General features: G+C 42.0%; 1 protein-coding gene across 3 annotated transcripts in view; it reads left to right on the forward strand.

Moving 5' to 3' along the window:
* atrnl1b (attractin-like 1b) overlaps positions 1-21,095 on the forward strand; it is a 252,548-nt gene extending 231,453 nt beyond the window's left edge. For 2 of the 3 annotated variants that reach the window (XM_035404116.1, XM_035404117.1), the window contains exons 28-29: positions 1,220-1,334; positions 19,697-21,095. In XM_035404116.1, coding sequence (XP_035260007.1) covers positions 1,220-1,334; positions 19,697-19,821 — 240 coding nt within the window. In that variant the 3' untranslated portion in view covers positions 19,822-21,095. The remainder of the gene's footprint in view (positions 1-1,219; positions 1,335-19,696) is intronic. The other variant, XM_035404118.1, reaches the window with a different exon arrangement.
* The last annotated feature ends 909 nt before the right edge of the window (positions 21,096-22,004 follow it).

Below are 22,004 nucleotides of genomic sequence, written 5' to 3' on the forward strand. Positions count from 1 at the left end.
GAGGAGAGGGTGAGTTTCTCCTCTGTAGGTTAGTTGGTATGTCTGAAGGGTAGAGGGTGAGTTTCTCCTCTGATGGTTTGTGTGTTTATCTGAAGGGTTGAGGATGTGGTTCTTCTCTGTGGGTTATTAGGTATGTCTGACGGGTAGGGGGTGAGTTTCTCCTTTAGGTTAGTAAATATGTCTGAAGGGTAGAGGGTGAGTTTCTCCTCTGTGGGTCTGGTGGTATGTCTGAAGGGTAGAAGGTGAGTTTCTTCTTTACATTAGTAGGTATGTCTGAAGGGTAGAGGGGGAGTTTCTTTTCTGTAGGTTAACTGGTATGTCTGAAGGGTAGAGGGCGAGTTTCTCCTTTGTGGGTCATTTGGTATGTCTGATGGGTAGAGGATGTAGTTCTTCTCTGTAGGTTAGTAGGTATGTTTGAAGGGTAGAGGATGACTTTCTCCTCTGTAGGTCAGATAGAAGAGAAGATCAGGTGGTATCAGGTTGGTTAGTAGGTATGTCTGATGGGTAGAGGATGTGGTTCTTCTCTGTAGGTTAGTAGGAATATCTGAAGAGTAGGTATATCTAGGATATATATAGGATATCTCTGTAGTTTACTAGGGCGACATAGCTCAGGAGGTACGAGCGGTTGTCTGGCAGTCGGAGGGTTGCCAGTTTGATCCCTGCCCTGGGCGTGTCGAAGTGTCCTTGAGCAAGACACCGAACCCCTAACTGCTCTGGTGAATGAGAGGCATCAATTGTAAAGCGCTTTGGGTATAAGCGCTATATAAATGCAGTCCATTTACCATTTATGTCTGACGGGTAGAGGGTGAGTTTCTCCTTTAGGTTAGTAAATATGTCTGAAGGGTAGAGGGTGAGTTTCTCCTCTGTGAGTCTGGTGGTATATCTGAAGGGTAGAGTGTGAGTTTCTTCTCTGCAGGTTAGTAGGTATGTCTGAAGAGTAGAGGGTGCGTTTCTCCTCTGTAGGCATGTCTGACGGGTAGAGGGTGAGTTTCTCCTCTAGGTTAGTAGGTATGTCTGAAGGGTAGAAGGTGAGTTTCTCCTTTACATTAGTACGATGTCTGAAGGGTAGAGGGGGAGTTTCTTTTCTGTAGGTTAACTGGTATGTCTGAAGGGTAGAGGATGAGGTTCTCAGTTGTATATCTGGTAATATAAAGGCCTCAGCCATGCTTTAACCCCTCTATTAACCAACCTACCTCACCCCCCTTGTTTTTTTCTGCAGGGCGCCCCAAAGCCTATTGCTATGGAGCCCTGCTTTGGGGGTAAGGCCGCTGTGCTCACCGTCTTCATGTGTCTCCCTCAAGGCTCATCCACAGTGCCACCTCCTGGCCAATCTGGTATGTACACTGATTAAAGTCGCGCTTGCAGGAAAACTTCCTGGTTAAAGCCTTGTAGGGGACATGCCGCTACTTCTCATAGTGGGGCACCAAACTGTAGAAGATATACATCAATATCCTCACAGGTGGCGCTAGCATATAATAATCAGTCTCATAATAATTAAATATACAAACTATAAATTGGCAATTCACATTAATAATTAAATTAATTATTATTAAAATTACTCAATAATAGTCTATCTTAACCAAATATAATATACATTCAGCTAGTACTAACTTAATATAAATGATTTAGCTAAGGATTGAAGGTATTCTATTAAATTCTTTGGATTAGCAGCGGCTGACTTAATTCAACAAGGGTAATATAAATACAGACAACCGTGTAAATATAATAAAGTTTATTAAACACAAAGTCCCAAAACCGCAAAGCCCAATTCTCTACAATGATGTATAACAAACTATGAGTGCATGTGTGTGTAGGTTTTGTGTGTGCATGTGAGTATGTGTGTGAGGAGTGTTGGATGTTCTCCTACAGGGGGTTGTGTACCGCGTACACGTGTTTACGGAGAACAAAGGAACAAGATGGAGGGGTTTTTGAATCTAGACAAAGCTAGTGAGAAACAATGGCGTATGAAGCATACCAAAGAGATACAGGGTAACTGAATAGCTATATATGTGTGTTTGATAGAGATCAACATGCTGTGTTATGACCGGTTAGTAATTAATATAGATCACATGCAAGATAAGTTCTGTGCGTGACATATATTAAAACTAACGCAGCGCGGTGGATGGCTTAGAGCCAACCGAGCATACGGAATGTTTACATTTATCATTAAAACACAATAACGGTCAGTTAGGTACATCCAATCATAAATGTGGCTACATTCGGTCCATCGATAATTATACTAAGCCCAGAGTTACTGCCTTACCTGAGTGTCCTTTGCTTTGGGTTGGTTGTTAAAAAATGTTTCCTGGGTTCCAGTGCGAAGTCTGTGGAGGTCGTGGTGGAAAGGGGAAACTGGTCGCCCTTTCTGTTCCAAAACACGCAACTGGATCCTCCACTAGTCACTTGCTTCTTTTGACTCGCTCTGCAGGATGTCGTGCGTAGCTTTCCTGGTTCTTTGATCACCTCTAATCATAGGAGCGCTTTGGGCGCCTTGTTCCTCCAGCAGCCGGTAGCCAAGGATATTAAGGCCTAACTTCATTGCACGCCTTGCAAACTCTTCCTGGCATGTGGACTCACATGAGATGGAGACGGGAGAAGAGTGGCGAGTCCAGGGAGAGAAAAATGGAAGAGAGTAATGGAAAAGAGAAAAATGGGGGGAAAAGTACGAAACAACGGCAACCTTCGTTTGTTTTATTGAAGACTGCGCGTTTTGAATTTACAGTAAGCCAATACTGTTGCAAGAGAGCTGTAGTAGGGGGCGTGGTTAAGTGAGTCACTTTGAGGTGGAAATGTGGGCTTTGTAGTTCTGTGTCTTTTGTAGGCCATAGTACCTACAGCCTGTATATTCAAACTGTATATTAATTGTAAGTTTATTGTAAGTATACAATTGTATATTGTAAATAGGAAACAATTGTGTAGACTTTATCATGATACAGGGCACTGTATATCCTGCATATGTTACAAGCTAAAGTATAAAATGTGTATTTTTTTGGATATATAGGTATTGCAAACAATCTGTACATTGTAGGCTACTGAATACAATTTCTTCTTGAAGGGAACAAAGCAGAGATACTGTAAATCTGGCACTCTCTAGGCTAGTAGTGTTGCTGTTTTTTTGTCTACGTGATCAGTTATTGATAGGTTAATGTCACTGATTGGCTCGAGTTGTCACTCACTGAGAAATTAGGTTCCTAATTAGAACTCACCAGTCCCTAATTCGACGGAAGGAATGAAAACCGAAAGTACTGTCTGCTGGTCTCAAAGGCCAAATATCAATATTCCTGAAGTAAAATAATGAAAAGGCTTCGCATATGAGTGAGTAAAGAGATGTGCCTTCATTTTGGTTCCTATGGCAACCAAGGATAAACTAAGATCAAATGTACTTTGATGCATCGCGAGATTAAGCTGTATAAGTGAGGTGTAAAAAATACACACAATTTATTAAGTATAAATAAATGATATTTAGAAGAAACCACATCAGAAATAGAAATTGAAAGCACTCTGGAAAGAAAACCCACATTGTACAATAAATGTTGTGTAATATGACATTTCCCCATGATTAATGAATCACAAGTCTAAAGTAACAGTGGGTGTAAAGTGTAGTTGTGTAAGGTCAGAGCAGGTGTAAAGTTCACCTGTGTACGGTCAGAGCAGGTGTAAAGTGCACTTGTGTAAGGTCAGAGCAGGTGCAAAGTGCACTTGTGTATGGTCAGAGCAGGTGTAAAGTGCACTTGTGTGAGGCCGGGGCAGGTTTAAAGTGCACTTGTGTAAGGTCAGAGCAAGTGTAAAATGCTATTGTGTAAGGTCAGAGCAGGTGTAAAGTGCACTTGTGTAAGGTAAGAGCCTGTGTAAAATGCAGACATGGAAAGTAAGAGCATGTGTTAAAGGTACTTGCTAGGACCATGGGAGTTTCCTTTTTTATGCATGTAGTTCCATCCAAGCAGTAAGTAATGGAACTTTCTGAACCCAGTTTTAAGCAATCAAGACTTTTATTTTATTATTAGACTTTAATCTTCAAAAATCATTTGGTTTCCACAGGGATATCCAATGTTATCTTATCCAATGTTGCTGGAAGCTTTTGTTCTTCCCAATCACTGTGATATATAATTATACTAATGAATGAATCAGTCTCCAATCAAGACCTTGATTAGTCCATTAATTGACCATTTTGGCACAGAGCTCAAAAAAAGACCTCTACCCACACTTGCCCTTTTGGGATGAGTGGACACTCCTGGTTCAGAGACTTGCACCCTTGTGCCAGCAAGCTCTTCTGTTGGTCCTTAATTGTTTAATTTGCCATGTTTATGCCGCAGTTGACTGCTTGCCACTAATTACGGTGTAGTGCCAGTCATAACACCTTGAGCACGTGGACTGAAATGCAGGTTAGATATTTCACAGAGCACATGTTCATGAAAGACTTGTGACCCTGACAGAATTAGTGTGCCGCTATGAAAGGTGCTTGGGGAAGGTCGCGGAAGAAGAGGCTGAACTGAGCAGCATGGTGGCTGTTCTGGAGATGCCTGCTCATATGCAACAGGTTGACAGATAGCAAAATACAGTATGAAAGTTAACGGTGTGACCATGCTCTAGGAAATTAAGCTCACAGGGTCTCCTTTGAGCTGGGGTGATGGGGTGAGGGTGTCTGTTAATGAAGCAGGCATGTGCACACCAAGCGGCCAAAACCAGACTTCGTTTTTGAAACTCACTTCCTGGTCTTGTTGAGAGACGTTGCTCACTAGCGCCACTGCGGTTGGCTCCAGTATAGGTGTTTCCATATCCGGTTTCCATGTAAGTCTACAGTACAAATGCGGTCAGAATACAAAGTCAATAATTTTTTCTCACAAGAACAAGTAGTGTGTATTTTACACAATATGTTTATTTTATTCGTATTATGACTGTCCATGGGCCGATTTCATGATTTATTGTGTCATATGGTCACTGTTATAATATTTGTTGTGGACTAATGAGGTACAGTTTGTCACTTCCTGATTACTGCAGAGGACTAAGCTACAGTAGGGGCTATAGTCTATGGTCACTGGGGTGGGAGGTGGCACCTCTTGGCCTTGACATTGCGGCTCCGACTCATCATCCACGGTCCACCTGTGCGAAGTGTGGACCGTGGAAAATGCAGGCATCCCATTTCGTAGTGATTTCATTATGGCGTGTGCTATTTACAGCTGCACTGATCGACCATAAAATAATCCTCTGAAGTTTTTCTCGGCAGCCAAGTCGTTTTTATTATTTCCTTTAGCCTACTTAACCAAATAATTAGTTAGCAGAAAGCATAATCAGCTAACGCTTATTTGCTATATTTGGTAGTCCAGTATACTAAAACAGTTTGTAACTTCGGCTACCAAGCCATAGCTAGCTTGCTAACCCTAATCGGCAAATATTCAATCTGTCAAACGTGTTTGTTGGCTTGTCAGTCATGTACATTCCGTAAATGTCTACCTGGGCCATGCGGATGTGACAAAGTGACTATAATCCAGATTTTGGGATAAACTGCTAAATTTTCAGTTTCACGAAACAAATTAAGAGTCTTAAGGTTTATGATTTAATTTGCTGGATAACATACAACACACGGTGAAATCACACACACAGAATTTAATGAAATTAACCATCTTTGTAAGACTGGCATTTAGAACGGAACATGTTTTTAGCTTTTAAGAGACCGACAAGAGCTTTTAAGCCAGAATCGGTCCTGGGGGCTCCTTGCATATGTTGGCTTTTTTCCATTGGTTTAGATGATCTACAAGACAAAAAAACAAATAATTAGAAATTCAATGTAGCCTACATTATTTTTGTCTTCATGCACCAGGTGGAAAACTTGCTCTACAAAGAGCGTTGTCATTTACACGCCTGCAGCTCAGTTATTAAAATACTTGGTAGATTTGTTAATTGCCGCTAATCGGTCAGCTAGCGTCTCCCAGTGAGTGAACACCACAAACGGCGGTGGAGTAACAGTTATTGGCTCATTAACTGACTGTGGCGAAAACCTACAATAACTTGCTCAGTCAACAAGAAAGTTATGAAAATTAGCCTAGTCAAAAATCACCAGTATGCATCTCTGATTGATTGACCATCAGTGTAGTCGATGTTCTTCCCCTGTGGTTCATATTGCTAATGCGTGAGCTAACCACGGATATCCTACCTAGCTCATTGGCAAGCTGATATGCTAGCTAAGCATGTTTTGCTGAGAAACATAAATTGAAGATATCTGAATATAATTAGTGTGGTTGCCTTAGGCAAACACACTATTATTATTGCACATATTATTTATTATTATTATTATTATTATTATTATTATTATTATTATTATTATTATTACTATTACTATTACTATTATTATTATTATTATTATTATTATTATTATTATTAGGGGTCCAAGCAGCAAAGCTGGTGGAACCCTATTGTTTTTGTTATTGTTAGGATTATTCTTATTATTTTTCTCCGGTAAAAGTGTCTGAGGCTCAGCAACCATGAGTCCTAGAGCAACCAAATTTGGCAGGTGGGTTCCTATGGCCCCCCACTACTCAGGCACTAAAAATCACCTATGTCGGCCAGATGGTGGCACTATAACAAAGGGTTATGCGTAAAAGGCCATAACTCCCACACCATAAGTCAGATCAACACAAAACTTCATTGACCGATGCATCTGAATGTGCTCTACAGCTTTGCTTTTGGGAGCACCTATGTCCGCCATATTGTTTGCCCGCCATTTGGACTTTTTTATTAGTTGGGGTGCGGAAGAGCTGGAGCTCCAAATCTAAATGTTACGACATCTAGTAAACTTCTTTACGGCAAGCGACATCCATGGCGACGTAAGTAATCCGACACTGTAGGGTCTAGTTTTTATCAGTGAGCGGAGGGTCTGAACGTCGGGGAAGCAATGGAAGACAGTGCCACCCAGAGTGCATGCAAGGCTACCAAAAGTTTGTTAGTAAAAGCTTTTTATGAGGATGAATGATTACTTTTCTTTGGCATGGATCCATTTGAAGACAGTATCGGGTGAGTTCGTTTAGTCTTTGAATCTGTCATTATGCTGAGAAATAGCTAAACCATTTTATTGATAGGTTCTGAGTTTCTGTGCAAACGCGCGAAAACACGCTGGTATAATTAAACAATGAAGGTAATAAAAATATAGTCCGCTTCATTCCGTTGCTACCATAACATAACAGGCAACATTGTGTCTACAGCTGCAGTTTCTCGCTGCAATTACTAATATTGAATATAAACAAAAGACGCAATTTATGCTGTACTCTACCAATGTCTAAATAAATAATACGGTACTCTGAGCGTAGGAAGCAGTTAGCAAGGATGGCGAGTTGATATTTTTTGCTACTACAAGTTTGTTAGTAAAAGCTTTGAGAGGATGAATCATTACTTTTCTTTGGCATGGATCCATTTGAACACAATATTGGGTGAGTTCGTTTAGTCTTTAAATCCGTCATTATGCTGAGAGAAATCGTATTCTCAATTTATTCTCTAAATTGACTGTAAGCTTAGGGTTGTAACTAGTTAGCTGTTTCGTAGGTGACTTAGTTAATGCACTCGTCTTAACTATTGCTTGTATTTTTGCATAGACTGCGTTGTTGCTGTTCTTGTTTGTGTTAGTGTTAATCAGTTTAACCTACAGGGTCCAAGTTGAACTATGCGGTTGTTCCCTGCACTTGGAACGGTACTCTAGGGTTTTCGACACACTTGTTCCTGATTATGATTATACACTTTGTTGCACATCGCTCTAGATAAGAGCGTCTGCCAAATGCCTGTAATGTAACGTTATGTAATATTCCGTAGCAACAAGATAAACCCGACATTAGCCCTAACATCTGCCAATACAGCAGTGAAAACGCTGCTCACTGAATAACGAAATAAACGAGACAAAGTTTTTAGAAATTATGCCATGTCATTCTACAGTCAATATCTGGGACTAAACATTGAATAAATATACAATCTTACCACTGGTTTTACGTGTAGAGATGTCCCTTTTGAGACTGAGTGGTCATATATTGTCTTGGACAATCCATTTGTGAAATATACGCAAATTTTGTTATACCTGGGTAGGCTAACTTCAAAGATTGCTGTGCGTAATACCACACCGGTTGCTTACGGCGTTGTCGCCCTTTTTAGTACAATTTGGCTTGATTGACAATTCATTTATTCAGTAGGTGAGAGTATAAGCTTTCTAACGATGTATAACATGTCTGATTTTGCTTTTGGAATAGCGTTTTATCGGTCAGCGCAACCGAAAATTTTCTTATATGCCAGTGTCTGAATAAATAATGCGGTAGGCTACTCTGCGAGCAGCACACAGTTCGCGGGTTGATATTTCGTCTTTTGTTTAGTTTTTTCTCAATGTCCTGTCTATTATTTGAAATGTGTATTATTATTCTATCTGTCTCTGAGGCACTCTGAAATGTGCATTCTCTGCTAACCTGAGTAATGGATTGGAATATGTGTCTGACGTAGTGTTGCACGGTATACCAATACTTCAGCAGTTTTTCGGTACTTAAAAAAAGAAACTTTGGTATTAGAATTTTCCGACATTCGGTAGTTTTGTGTCAAATGTAAAAGCCAGGGAAATGTGTCTCCCGTATTACCGATTGAGAGGATGAAAGGTGTAATTTGTCAGAATCTTCACTAGATGGCAGTAGCAACTAAGGTATCCAAGTCAGGTGACGTGCGCTTGTGCATTCCTGCTCGTTGATATAGCTCAAGCTTCGACTCAGTTAATTTCAGTAGCAATAGGTGTTCTAATTTGGAAATATTTTATTATAGGAAGATGTTATTGTTATTGTTATTAAGATATGCTGTTTTTAGATATATTTAAAGGTGAAAGACTTGTTTAAAGATTACTTAGTTTACAATTGTTTAATTTTTTTAATATATTTAATATATTTTTCTGTTGTTTAGTGTTGTAACACTATAGGCCTATGCTTGAACAGGCTTCAACTTAAAGGTTATTAATAAACCAGGTTTTTAATAAACCGTGAATTCCAAAATGAGGCCAACCCTTTTGGACATTAAGTTTCTGATCTATTAAGGTATTTTCAGTATTGCTAGGTACCGAGTATTGAATCAGTATTGTTTCTGTATCCAGTATCGTGATACTAAACCTGGTATCGGTATCAAAGTCCAAATTTTGGTATTGTGACAACACTAATGTGACACCTTTTTTAGTTGCGGCATGGAAGCGCTGCAGCTGTACATACACGCCGGGCCATATATGTGTTACGACATGCCATCGAAGTGTTACGACATAGTAAAGGCCTTTACGGGAAGCGGCCAGGACACATCCATGGCGATGCAGCTAAGTCATCCGACAGCCTCTCTTAGCACAAAATTGGCCATAATTCATCAATATTTTATACAATCATCATGATATTCAGTAGATATGTTGGGTGAAGGTATATGATCATGAGGAAAAAGCCATTTTAAAATCGCTCCATAGGGGGCGCGACGGTGCCAATGCTTGGACCCCTCCCAACGCCACTTGCAGCAACCACCTAGCAACACCATAGAAACCACCTAGCAACACCCTAGCAACCACCCAGAACTCCATAGCAACACCCTTGTTATCACATAGAATACCCTAGCAACTGCCAAAAACTCCATAGCAACAACCTAGCAACACCCTAGTAACCACCTGTAACACCCTAGCAACTGCCTAGATCAACATAGCAGCCACCTAGCAACGCCCGATCAACCGCCTAGAACTCCATAGCAACCACCTAGCAACACCCTAGCAACCACCTGGATCACCATAGCAACTACCTAGTAACACCCTAGCGACTGCCTAGAACTTTGTAGCAACCACCTAGTAACACTTTAGCAACCGCCTACAAATCCATAGCAACCACCTAGCAACACCCTAGCAACCACCTAGAACTCCATAGCAAGCACCTAGCAAAACCCTAGCAACCGCCTATAACTCCATAGCAACCACCTAGTAACACCCTAGCAACCACCCACAACTCCATAGCAACCACCTAGCAACAGCCTAGAACTCCATAGCAACCACCCAGTAACACCTTAGCAACCTCCCACAAATCCATAGCAACCACTTAGCAACACCCTAGCAACTGCCTAGAACACACTAGTAAACGCCTAGAGCTCCATAGCAACCACCTAGCAACACCCTAGCAAACTCCAATAACTCCATAGCAATCACCTAGCAACACCCTATCAACCACCTAGAACTCCATAGCGACCACCTAGAACACCCTAGCAACCACCTAGAACTCCATAGCAACCACCTAAAACTTCATAGCAACCACCTAACAACACCCTAGCAACCGCCTAGAAACACCCTAGACACCACCTAAAACACCATAGTCACCGCCAGAGCAACATAGCAACTACCTACCACTGTTCACTCTGTTCAGCACAAAGTCGACTTTGCATTGGCGGGAACCACACTTCACAATTTCTGCAGGAATTGTTTAGTTAGTGTGGTTGCCTTAGGCAAACACACTATTATTATTGCACATATTATTATTATTAGTGTGGTTGCTTTAAGGCAACCACACTACTATTATCGCACATATTCTTTATTTATTATTATTCCACCCATTTTTTGGACCACTACTCCTCCCAGAGTTTTCGCACCACATACACGTGCCATATGTCAAATTGACCGGCTTATTTGGGAATCGTGTGCTATTACTTTGTGGAAAGTTTGGCTGCACGGTTTTTGAGAAATATTAATTTTTATGCCCAATTTTTCCCCATAGAGATGAATGGAGAAGGTGACGTCATTCATATGCGAACGGTGAAGTTACAGCATTGGTTGGCTTTGCACACGTGATGCGGTCCGCTCTACGGTCGCAGCAGCCAGGATAGGACATAGCTGAATGCGGAAGTCAACGCGATTAAACGGTATTCCAAATGCAAAATTACAAATGAAAACGCTGTCAGCTAGGTATATCAACAAACATATGGTCTGCCAAATGCCTGTAATGTAATATGGCTTAGGCATACCCAGAAGTCCTCAATAATAATAGTATTTCACAAGATATTACGCAAATTCGTTGACGACGTTTCGTCACATGCAGCGTCTTAGAATGCTAGTGCTAACAAAGAGCGAATGCGTTCTATGACATGATGACATAGCTTTCGGTTGACCTAAAAAAACGATATTCCAAAACCTAAAATAGACGTGCTGTTTACCTGGTTAGAAAGCTTATGCTCTCAGCTACTGAATAAACGAATTTTCAAACAAGCCAGACTTTGCGTCTTTGCATGCTAGTGCTAACAAAGAGCGAATGCATTCTATGAGATGATGGCATAGCTTTCGGTTGACCTAAAAAAACGATATTCCAAAACCTAAAATAGACGTGCTGTTATACCTGGTTAGAAAGCTTATGCTCTCAGCTACTGAATAAACGAATTTTCAAACAAGCCAGACTTTACTCAAAAGTGCAACAACGCCGTCAACAAAACGTGTGCAGCAGCTTCAGGTCCGGTCTTACTCCAGAAAAAGACGTCAGCTTGTAATACCACACATACTGCATTGAGTGTTCTGTAACTTTCTAGTACAAACTGGCTTTATCTACACTTCATCGATCCAACAGGTGATAGAATAAGCTTTCTAACTATGTATAATATGTCACATTTTACTTTTGTAGTACTGTTTTATATTCCAGCGAGTTGGAAACTTTGGTCTCTTTATAACTGCATTGAGGCTAACAGGTAATAGACTATCCTCTGTCTATGAGTTGGTATCTACGGTAACAGATTAAACTCTGAATTTCAGCCCAGTTAAATGTTTTTAGTTGAATGGTAAAAATGAGCTGAACTTAACGTAAAACCATCAATCAATCAAATTAATCTCCCTAGACCTGTCTTGCTTTTTAAAATGGTGCGGTCGCGTAGTGTAGATATAGGGTTTTTCCAAGACCCTCTGAACTGGCCAGCTAGCTTTGTGATTTGCCGTCACTCGTCACAGCATACCGTGAGTAAAACACTGATCTCAAGTATTGATGAAGGGTTAATTTAGCTCTGAATACGTGTGTTGCAAATGAACTCGTTGCCGTGATGTTATATCATGTATACCATACTATGTCTCTGCTCATGCTACAGAAACTGTTCACTCCGTTCAGCACAAAGTCAACTTTGCGTTGGTGGCAACCACACTTCACAATTTCTGCAGGAATTGTCTAGTTAGTGTGGTTGCCTTAGGCAATCACACTACTATTATCTCACATATTATTATTTTTCTTTCTTTCCACCCATTCTTTGGACCGCTACTCCTCCCAGAGTTTTCGCACCACATACACGTGCAATATGTCAAATCGAGCGGCTTCATCGGGAATGGTGTGCTATTACTTTGTGGAAAGATTGGTTGCACGGTTTTTGAAAAATTTGAATTTTTGTGGGCAATTTTTCCCCATAGGGAATGAATGGCAGAATGTTCAGCCTTGTGATGTCACAATGCTCTGTCTTCTCACCTTTGTGATGTCACAATGTCTTCTAGCAGCAGTACTCTCTCTAGGTTTGAACATTCTGCCATTCATCTCTATGGGGAAAAATTGCCCACAAATTGCCTCATTGGACATGGTAGAGAGTCCTTTGTCCATTGGTGTAGATCAGCCTCGCCCCCCTTCCTGATTGGCCGATGTTTGATATTTCATAACTTTTGAACCGTTTGTCATAGAGAACTATGGGTCGCGACATTGGACTCAGTAAAGACCTAGCAACCGCCTAGAACTCCATAGTAACCCCCTAGCAACACCCTAGCAACCACCTAGAACACCCTAGCAACCGTCTAGAACTCCATAGCAACCGCCTAACAACACACTAGCAACCACCTGGAACACCATAGCAAATGCCTAGCAACACCCTAGCAACCGGCTATAACTCCATAGCAACCACCTAGCAACACCATAGCAACCACCTAGAACATCATAGCAACCGCCTAGCAACACCCTAGCAACCTCCTGGAACACCATAGCAACCACCTAGCAACACCCTGGCAACAACCTGGAACACCATAACAACTGCCTAGCAACACCCTAGCAACCGCCTATAACTCCATAGAAACCACTAGCAACATCCTAGCAACCACCCAGAATACCCTAGCAACACCCTAGCAACCACCTATAACTCCATAGCAAATGCCTAGCAACACCCTAGCAACCGGCTATAACTCCATAGCAACCACCTAGCAACACCATAGCAACCACCTAGAACTCCATAGCAACCACCTAGCAACACCCTAGCAACAACCTGGAACACCATAACAACTGCTTAGCAACACCCTAGCAACCGCCTATAACTCTATAGCAGCCACCTAGCAACATCCTAGCAACCACCTAGAATACCCTAGCAACACCCTAGCAACCACCTACAACTCCATAGCAAATGCCTAGCAACACCCTAGCAACCGGCTATAACTCCATAGCAACCACCTAGCAACACCATAGCAACCACCTAGAACACCATAGCAACCGCCTAGCAACACCCTAGCAACCTCCTGGAACACCATAGCAACCACCTAGCAACACCCTGGCAACAACCTGGAACACCATAACAACTGCCTAGCAACACCCTAGCAACCGCCTATAACTCCATAGAAACCACTAGCAACATCCTAGCAACCACCCAGAATACCCTAGCAACACCCTAGCAACCACCTATAACTCCATAGCAAATGCCTAGCAACACCCTAGCAACCGGCTATAACTCCATAGCAACCACCTAGCAACACCATAGCAACCACCTAGAACTCCATAGCAACCACCTAGCAACACCCTAGCAACAACCTGGAACACCATAACAACTGCTTAGCAACACCCTAGCAACCGCCTATAACTCTATAGCAGCCACCTAGCAACATCCTAGCAACCACCTAGAATACCCTAGCAACACCCTAGCAACCACCTACAACTCCATAGCAAATGCCTAGGAACACCCTAGCAACCGGCTATAACTCCATAGCAACCACCTAGCAACACCATAGTAACCACGTAGAACTCCATAGCATCCACCTAGCAACACCCTAGCGACCACCTAGAATACCCTAGCAACCACCTAGCAACACCCTAGCAACTGCATAGAACTCCATTGCAACCACATTACAACACCCTAGCAACCACATAGCCACACCGTAGCAACCGCCTAAAAGTCCATAGCAAACACATAGCAACACCATAGAACACTCTAGTAACCACCCAGGACTCCACAGCAACTACTTAGCAACACCGTAGCACCCGCCGAAAACTCCATAGCAACCACTTAGCAACACCCTACCAACCACCTAGAACTCCATAGCAACCACCAACCAACACCCTAGCAACCACCTAGCAAAACCCTAGCCACCATCTAGAATACCCTAGCAACCACCTAGAACACCATATCAACCATCTAGCAACACCCTAGCAACTGCCTAGAACTCCATAGCAACCACTTAGCAACACCCTAGCAACCACCTAGAACACTATAACAACCACCTAGAACTCCATAGCAACCACCTAATAACACCCTAGCAACCGCCTATAACTCCATAGCAACCACCTAGCAACACCCTAGCAACTGCCTAGAACTCTATAGCAACCATCTAGCAACACCCTAGCAACAACCTAGAACTCCATAGCAACCACCTAGCCACGCTCTAGCAACCACCTAGAACATGCTAGCACCTGCCTAGAATACCATAGCAATGCCCTAGCAACCACATAGAACCCCATAGCAACTACCTAGCAACCACCAATACCTCCATTGCAACGACCTAGCAACCACCTAGAACACCATAGTAACCACCAAGTACTCCATAGCAACCATTTCGCAACACCCTTGAAACCACCTAGAACTCCATAGCAACCACCAACCAACACCCTAGCAACCACCTAGCAAAACCCTAGCCACCATCTAGAACATCCTAGCAAGCGCCTAGAACACGAATTGCAACCACCGAGCAATTCCCTAGCAACAGTCTAAAACTCCATAGCTACCACCAAGCAACATCCTAGAAACCACCTAGACTTCCATAGCAACGACCTAACAACATCCTAGATACCATCTAAAACACCCTAGCAACCGTTAGGACAATTTAGCAACTTCTTTGCACTGTTTAATCTGTTCGACAGTCGAATTTGCTTTGGCGGCAACCACACCACAATTTCTGCAGGAATTGTCTAGTTTTATTATTAATGTCATGTAACGTGATTACATGACATAGTACAGTCACAAATGGAAATTACACTCTGTAAACATTTTATAATGTTTTAAAACATAACGGCAGACAGTCAGTTTACCTCGAGTTCATTCTGCAATTGTTTGTTCAGGTTGATGGGCTTTATCACACCGGACTGTCAATCACACTGTGTAAAAATCACAGACTCCAAATCGACAACATGGCCGCGCCCGCCACTGAGCTTCAAAACGTGTTTTCGAGACCCAGGGATAGTCAATTGGTGATGTTTACGGAAGAGGATTAGGGCCACGTGAAATTTTTTTTTGAGTTCTGACTTTAAAGTCAGAAGCGCAAAGCCCCTAGGGGTCGGCACGCCAGCGTGCCGACATTACTAAACTCAGACATTCGGTGCTACTGCAACCAAAGTATGAGTTAAAAACAGAAATGCATTGTTTTAGTTTCATTAGTAGACGATACACCACAACTATGCCGAATACGGAGTTTTGCAGTGCCACCATTGTCGCTCTGGTCAATATTGAAAACGCTGCTCACTGAATAACGAAATATACAAGAAAAAGTTTTTTTAAATGATACCATGTCATTCTACAGTCAATATCTGGGACTAAATATTGGATAAATGTACACCCTTACCATTGGTTTTATGCATAGAGATGTCCCTTTTGAGACTGAGTGGTAATATATTGTCTTGGACAATCCGTTTGGGAAATATACGCACCTGGGTACCTACCAAAATAGCTGTGCATAATACCACACCTGTTGTTTACGGCCTCATCGCCCTTTTTAGTATTGTCTGGCTTGATTGACATTTATTCAGTAGGTGAGAGTATAAGCTTTCTAACGGTGTATAACATGTCTAATTTTGCTTTTGGAATAGCGTTTTATAGGTCAGCGTAACCGGAAATTTTCTTATTATCGCATTCAATTACGTTGTAGCAGTAAAACAAACGCTGCTAACGAAATCTTGTCAACGAGTTGTCGAAATTTCTTGGATAATACTATTATTATTGAGGACTTCTGAGCATAGCATAGCCATATGTTTGCTGATAGACCTAGCTGACATAGTTTTCTGGTGTAAGACATGAGCGGATAGAACTATCTGATTTCCAGTCTCTGTCTCCATCGACTGAAAACAGATATTTCATCATTTCTATGTGAGTATTACTGCTCAAAATACTTAGGTTATATACCTTATTTTTGAAATTGAGTGCCTTTAAATAGGTTAGTGGTATTATATAATGTGGATATTTCACACTGTAGGATAAGCGTTAGTTAGGGCTGTAGTGTTTATGAAGCATGCAACAGTGGTGACGTAAGAGTTGGAAGATTGCCAAAACGTGGTGGACGGTTGACAATTGTTTACACGTTGTCCCATCCCCATACAAGAAAACATACGAGATCAAAAAGTATAGAAATACATACAGGAGTTAATTATTGCACATTTAGGTACTGTACCGCATTGTGTGACAATAAATTTGCATCTGATGGCAATGTTTCATCTTAAACCCTCATAAGGGGCTCAATTATACGCTTTATAATGGACAAAAAGCATTTTATTCAATTTTGGAATGATTTTGGATATGTTTCTGGACCCCTAGATATTTTAGACCACTGTACTGACTGAAAGCTTGGAATTCCGCCTGGTAAATGATGCAACAGTGATTTTCTTGAGTCAAAACAGTTGATTTGTAGTGAAATATGTGAATATGTTGTGATTCACAGCAATGCATAATTTAGACATTTTGGATAGATTTTGAGATGCAGGGTACACTGCTTAGTTTTTGTTTCATACATCTATAGTAGTTCTACATATACACCCTTAGATTTTATGAACTTGTGGTCAAGAAGTTTTTGATCCAGCATATGTATAGTTTAACCTGCTGTATATATGCAATCTCTCAGTATTTCATTGCAAACTAAAAAAGTGCAAATTAATTTTTGTTTTTTTGTCTAGACAATTGCATTTGTGGCACTATATTTCTTCCAAAATAATGAATATAAACTAATCTGCGTTAGCTTCACTTAAGCCATTTTTCAAGTCTGTGATGTTCACATCTGGAGTTATAAAGCTTTAAATAGGGTACCACCTAAATGGGCAAGGATTGGCAAGATTTGTGTTAAAGTCAGAATTCTGTGAATAAAGTCAGAACTCAAAAAACAATTTCACGTGGTCCTAATCCTCTTCCGTAGATGTAGTGCTTTGTCCATATTTTTTACAGTCTCTGGTGCACGCTAAGCTTATAAAAACTTGACTGTCCACCCACTGTTCCATTTAATACTTCTTACTCTTTACGTTACTTTTTACTGAAATTAGTTAGGCGTCTTCACGGGTCAAGTGGAATTTGAATTTTCCGAGACATTTGGTTCAGATTTTGAACTCACCATTTATACTCAAGAGACGTAAATCTAATGCAGCGTTAGTTTTGTAATGTTATCCAATATTATATTATCAAAAGTTTTTACAAAAATGTACAGTTAAAATGTTGCGATGCAGGACTTTTTTGTTAAAATGTGCAAGTGAAAGTGAACATCTGCTAAATTGGACTGCTGTAAACCGCTCGGGTCTGCGAGTCGTCGGGTCTTTTTTGTGTTTTATTTATGTCCCATGGGTCCCATTAGGTTTGTTCACAGAGTCTTTGAGTCTCGTTTGGTTTGCACATGACATTTCGGCCCTGTGATGACCTCTTCTGAGCTACTTTACTTTAATAAATAAAAACCTGATGGGGCATACATTTCACTGCCTTTATTTCAGTAAGAAACAATTTTGTTCAACTGCAGAATTGTAAGATCTGTAAAGTTGCCTGAACGAATTCTTTTTGCTTATTGAAAAATTGGCTGATAACATTTTAATATCCAGTGTTTTTGTGGTCATTGTTCGAGTGGCTGTTGAACATAAGCGTTAGGAAGTTGAGCTGCTGGCATCGTGAGGCTCCCAGCCAAGCATTCTGTTAGCTGCATGCAATGCTTTCAGCTTTTTATGAATTAATAATAGTGATGGATATAAATTATTTTTGCTGTTCCAAGCTCAATTGTATTAGTGCTGACTGCTCTCCCAGGAGGTGGTTAAAAGTTGGAGTTTTTTGAAGCTTGCAAACTTTGGAGAACTTGCGAGTCTAAAAGTAACGAAAAAAAGTGGCAGGCAGGCTGACTTCCCCCATCTGAGTCATTTCAAAGTGTCTTTTCAAAAGCATTCTTCATGCTGGTCTCATCCACACTCAGGGATGCCAAGATTACTGCATGTGTGTCACTTCTCAATCACCCACCCTGCCCATAGTGTTGGCCTGCCCCCTTACCTCTGGCCTACTGCATAACAACCTTCTAGTCTTTAGCTATGTTCACCTTCAGCTAAATGTTCACGTATTTACGTTTACGTATTTGCAGATACTTAATACTATGGAGACTGTTTTGTTTTGTTTGGTTTGGACATGTCTAATTTATTTTAAAGGATAAAATGTGTAATGGAACAGTTATACAACATTATGTATTTAATATTTTTGTTCAATGGCCAATGTACCTTACCAGGCTAAAACTTAATTATTCATCCAGAGTGCAACACAGTGACCTTGAAATTCATAGTCTCAAAGATCAATCAAATGAGCAAAAGGAACCTCACATTTGGGTGACTGCTGGTCACACCAGTGCAGGAATCATATTGCCTCTCTCTTTTACTCTTGCACTCTTCTCTCTTTCTTCCTTCCTCATTACTGCATGTACACTCGTCGGTCACTAAATTAGGTACACCTTGCTGGTTCCGTGTTGGTTTTCTGCTGCTGTAGCCCATCTGCTTCAAGATTTGACGTTTGGCATTCAGAGATGCTCTTCTGCATACCTCGGTTGTTATTTGAATTACCGTTGCTAACAGTTCGAACCAGTCTTGCGATTCTCCTCTGACCTCTGCCATCAACAAGGCATTTGAACTGCCGCTGACTGGATATTTTCTCTATTTTGGACCATTCTCTGTAAACCCTAGAGATGGTTGTGCGTGAATATCCCAGTAGATCAGCAGTTTCTGAAATGCTCAAACCACCCGTCTGGCACCAACAACCATGCCACGTTCAAAGTCACTTACATCACCTTTGTTCCCCATTCTGATGCTTGGTTTGAACTTCAGCAGATCATCTTGGCCATATATACATGCCTAAATGCATTGAGTTGCTGCCACGTGATTGGCTCATCAGATATTTGTGTTAAAGAGCCGTTGAACAAGTGTACCTAATAAAGTGGCCGGTGAGTGTATATCTATACTCCCATAGTCACTGTAGCTCAGTGTGCTTGCTTTGTTGCCAGGCGATTGCTGCAGCTGCATGTCCCTGACCTTGTGAGGGGGAGTGTTGTGAAATGGGAGTATTGATTGATTCTGTGTGTGTATGTGCGCACATGGGTATGCATGACTATGAGCGTAATCTTGACTAATTTGAAAGTACCAATTATATAATAAGTATTGAACAATTACTGCTCTCACAGCCAGGACAGATGATATGTACCCTATCTTGGATGTTAGATGTTTGTGTTTGACTTCCTTGCGTGTATGTTCTGTTTTCGCAGGTATCACCATAGCCAGCGCGCTCATAGACACATTGCAGCACAAACCGTTGGACTTCAAAGAGAAGAGTTCGGGCATGAAGAACCGCAAACAGCCCCCAGCACCACATCAGGGGACGTGCGTTTGAGCCCAGCCGCCATGACCACGACCCTGTCCCCACTCAGCACACCACCTCTAACACGACTTTGGACAAAGCGAAGCTGTGCAGCGATCTTTATTTTCTCGGCAAAACAGAAACTGAAGGCTGTTTTGCACCGATGGTTTTCATCTGCTCCTGCAATGGATGAAAGTATCAACTACCATAAGCTCCTGCTCCCTGTCTGTCCTCGCCCACTTTACCCAACCCTCCTCTTTTGGCTCCTTCCCCTCCATCTGTCTCTACTTACCTCCTCCAACATATATCTGCCCCCCCTCATTCAATTTCTTACCCCTGTCTCTGTCCCTTCCGCACTGGCCTCGCCCCCTTCCCACGGTCCCACAGTACCCCTTTGTGATGAACTCTCAGCAGCCTGGACAGTGCCTCTCTGTGATTGGCTCCCAGCAGCCTGAGACGGACACTGAGCTGATGCTGCATGGTTGCTGTGGGAAATCCAGGAACAGAAAATGAATAAAAGACGGCATTATCTGTGCTGGAACACAGTGTGTGTGTGTGTATGCGTGCGTGCATTGTTAGTGTGTGTGAGGTGTTGCCTAACTGTGGAAAAGCATGTTTTTTAAAGGCCAGGTACAGTCTATAATGATTTGTGCTTTTAATGAACGCTAAATCTGCATCTTTCATTTTGCAGTTTTTGAATCAGAGTTAGCAGGTTAATTGGGACTGATGGAAGTGTCCCCAGGTCACAAACACAATGCACCCACAATCTTGACATCCTACTCTCTATTGCCCTCTGTAAGGTGGCCTTATTGGGAAGGGAGCACGGGGTAGGGGGGAGCATTAGAGTGTGGAATGTACGTCCATGTTAGTGTTGCAGCCAGCAACAGGAGAGGGGATCTGTACCCCGAAAGGCGTCGCCATCTATGTGGCGATACTGTCTCTAGCAGCTATGTATACGTGTGTACGTATGTATTTGTGTTTTGGTGAAAAAATGGGAGTGAGAATGAACGTGATGCAAGTCTCAACGCAAATGTGAAGAACAAATACAATCTGTGTGTTTAAGCTTTCTGTTGTCAATTTTGGTTACTTATTTGTTTTGTTGGTTTTTACTAAGAGGATGATACTAAATGCATGCTCCTCCCTCCTGTAGTAATATCTAAGGTTATGATAAGCCCTACAGTATGTTGTTAGATATTATGATATTTTTTAAAAGAACCATTAATAAATAAAAGGATTTATCCTTTGTCATCATGAATCTGCAGTGTGTTTCAGATTTGAACAGACTGCCGGGACAATAAAATATGGAATCAGTGTTAACGGTTCATCTTGAAAACAAAAATTTCTGGTTTTCATTTTGCGTGAGGAATTTCTGAAAAGTCGCATTTGGGTACAAGAGTTGGGTACAAGAGTCCAGACGCTGTCTGTCCATCTATCTTTTGCATTCTAGTCTGGCCTTGGCCTTTTTTTCATTGTAATCTATTTCCCTGACTCCATTTAAGGTTTTTCTCACGTTGAGGTGACGTTGATGTCCTGGATGATAGTTTTACTATCATCTTTTCTCTATTTTCTCTTCTCTCCTCAGCGTGCCACCTCCTCCACCCCAGTCTTCCTTCACTGCAGATGACTTTGCATCATTCTTTGACGAAAAGATTGCAGACATCCGCAGCTCCTTTGCCCCCTCTGTGTCCTCCGCCCCCTCTGTGTCCTCCGCCCCCTCTGCGTCCTCCGCGTCCTCCGCCCCCTGTTTCTCCACATTTTCTCTCCTCTCAGACACTGAAGTCTCCCAGCTTCTGCTCACCCACCGCCCTACCACCTGCGCCCTCGACCCTATCCCCTCATCTCTCCTTCAAGCAATCACACCAGACATCCTCCCTTTTGTCGCCTCCCTCGTTAACTCATCCCTATCTTCTGGATGTTTCCCCTCATCCTTCAAGAAGGCCCACATCACCCCGCTGCTGAAGAAACCCACACTAGATCCTTCAGTCATTCAGAACTACCGCCCGGTATCTCTCCTCCCTTTCCTATCTAAAACACTGGAACGTGCTGCATCTAACCAGCTCTCTGCTTTCTTTTCTGAGAACAACCTGCTTGATCCCCACCAGTCTGGCTTCAGGCCTGGCCACTCGACTGAGACTGCACTCCTCTCGGTCAGTGAGTCACTCCATGCCGCACGAGCAGCCTCCCTCTCCTCTGTCCTGATTCTTCTAGACCTCTCC

Source organism: Anguilla anguilla, chromosome 2 (genome assembly GCF_013347855.1).
Source record: "Anguilla anguilla isolate fAngAng1 chromosome 2, fAngAng1.pri, whole genome shotgun sequence".
NCBI lineage: Eukaryota > Metazoa > Chordata > Actinopteri > Anguilliformes > Anguillidae > Anguilla > Anguilla anguilla.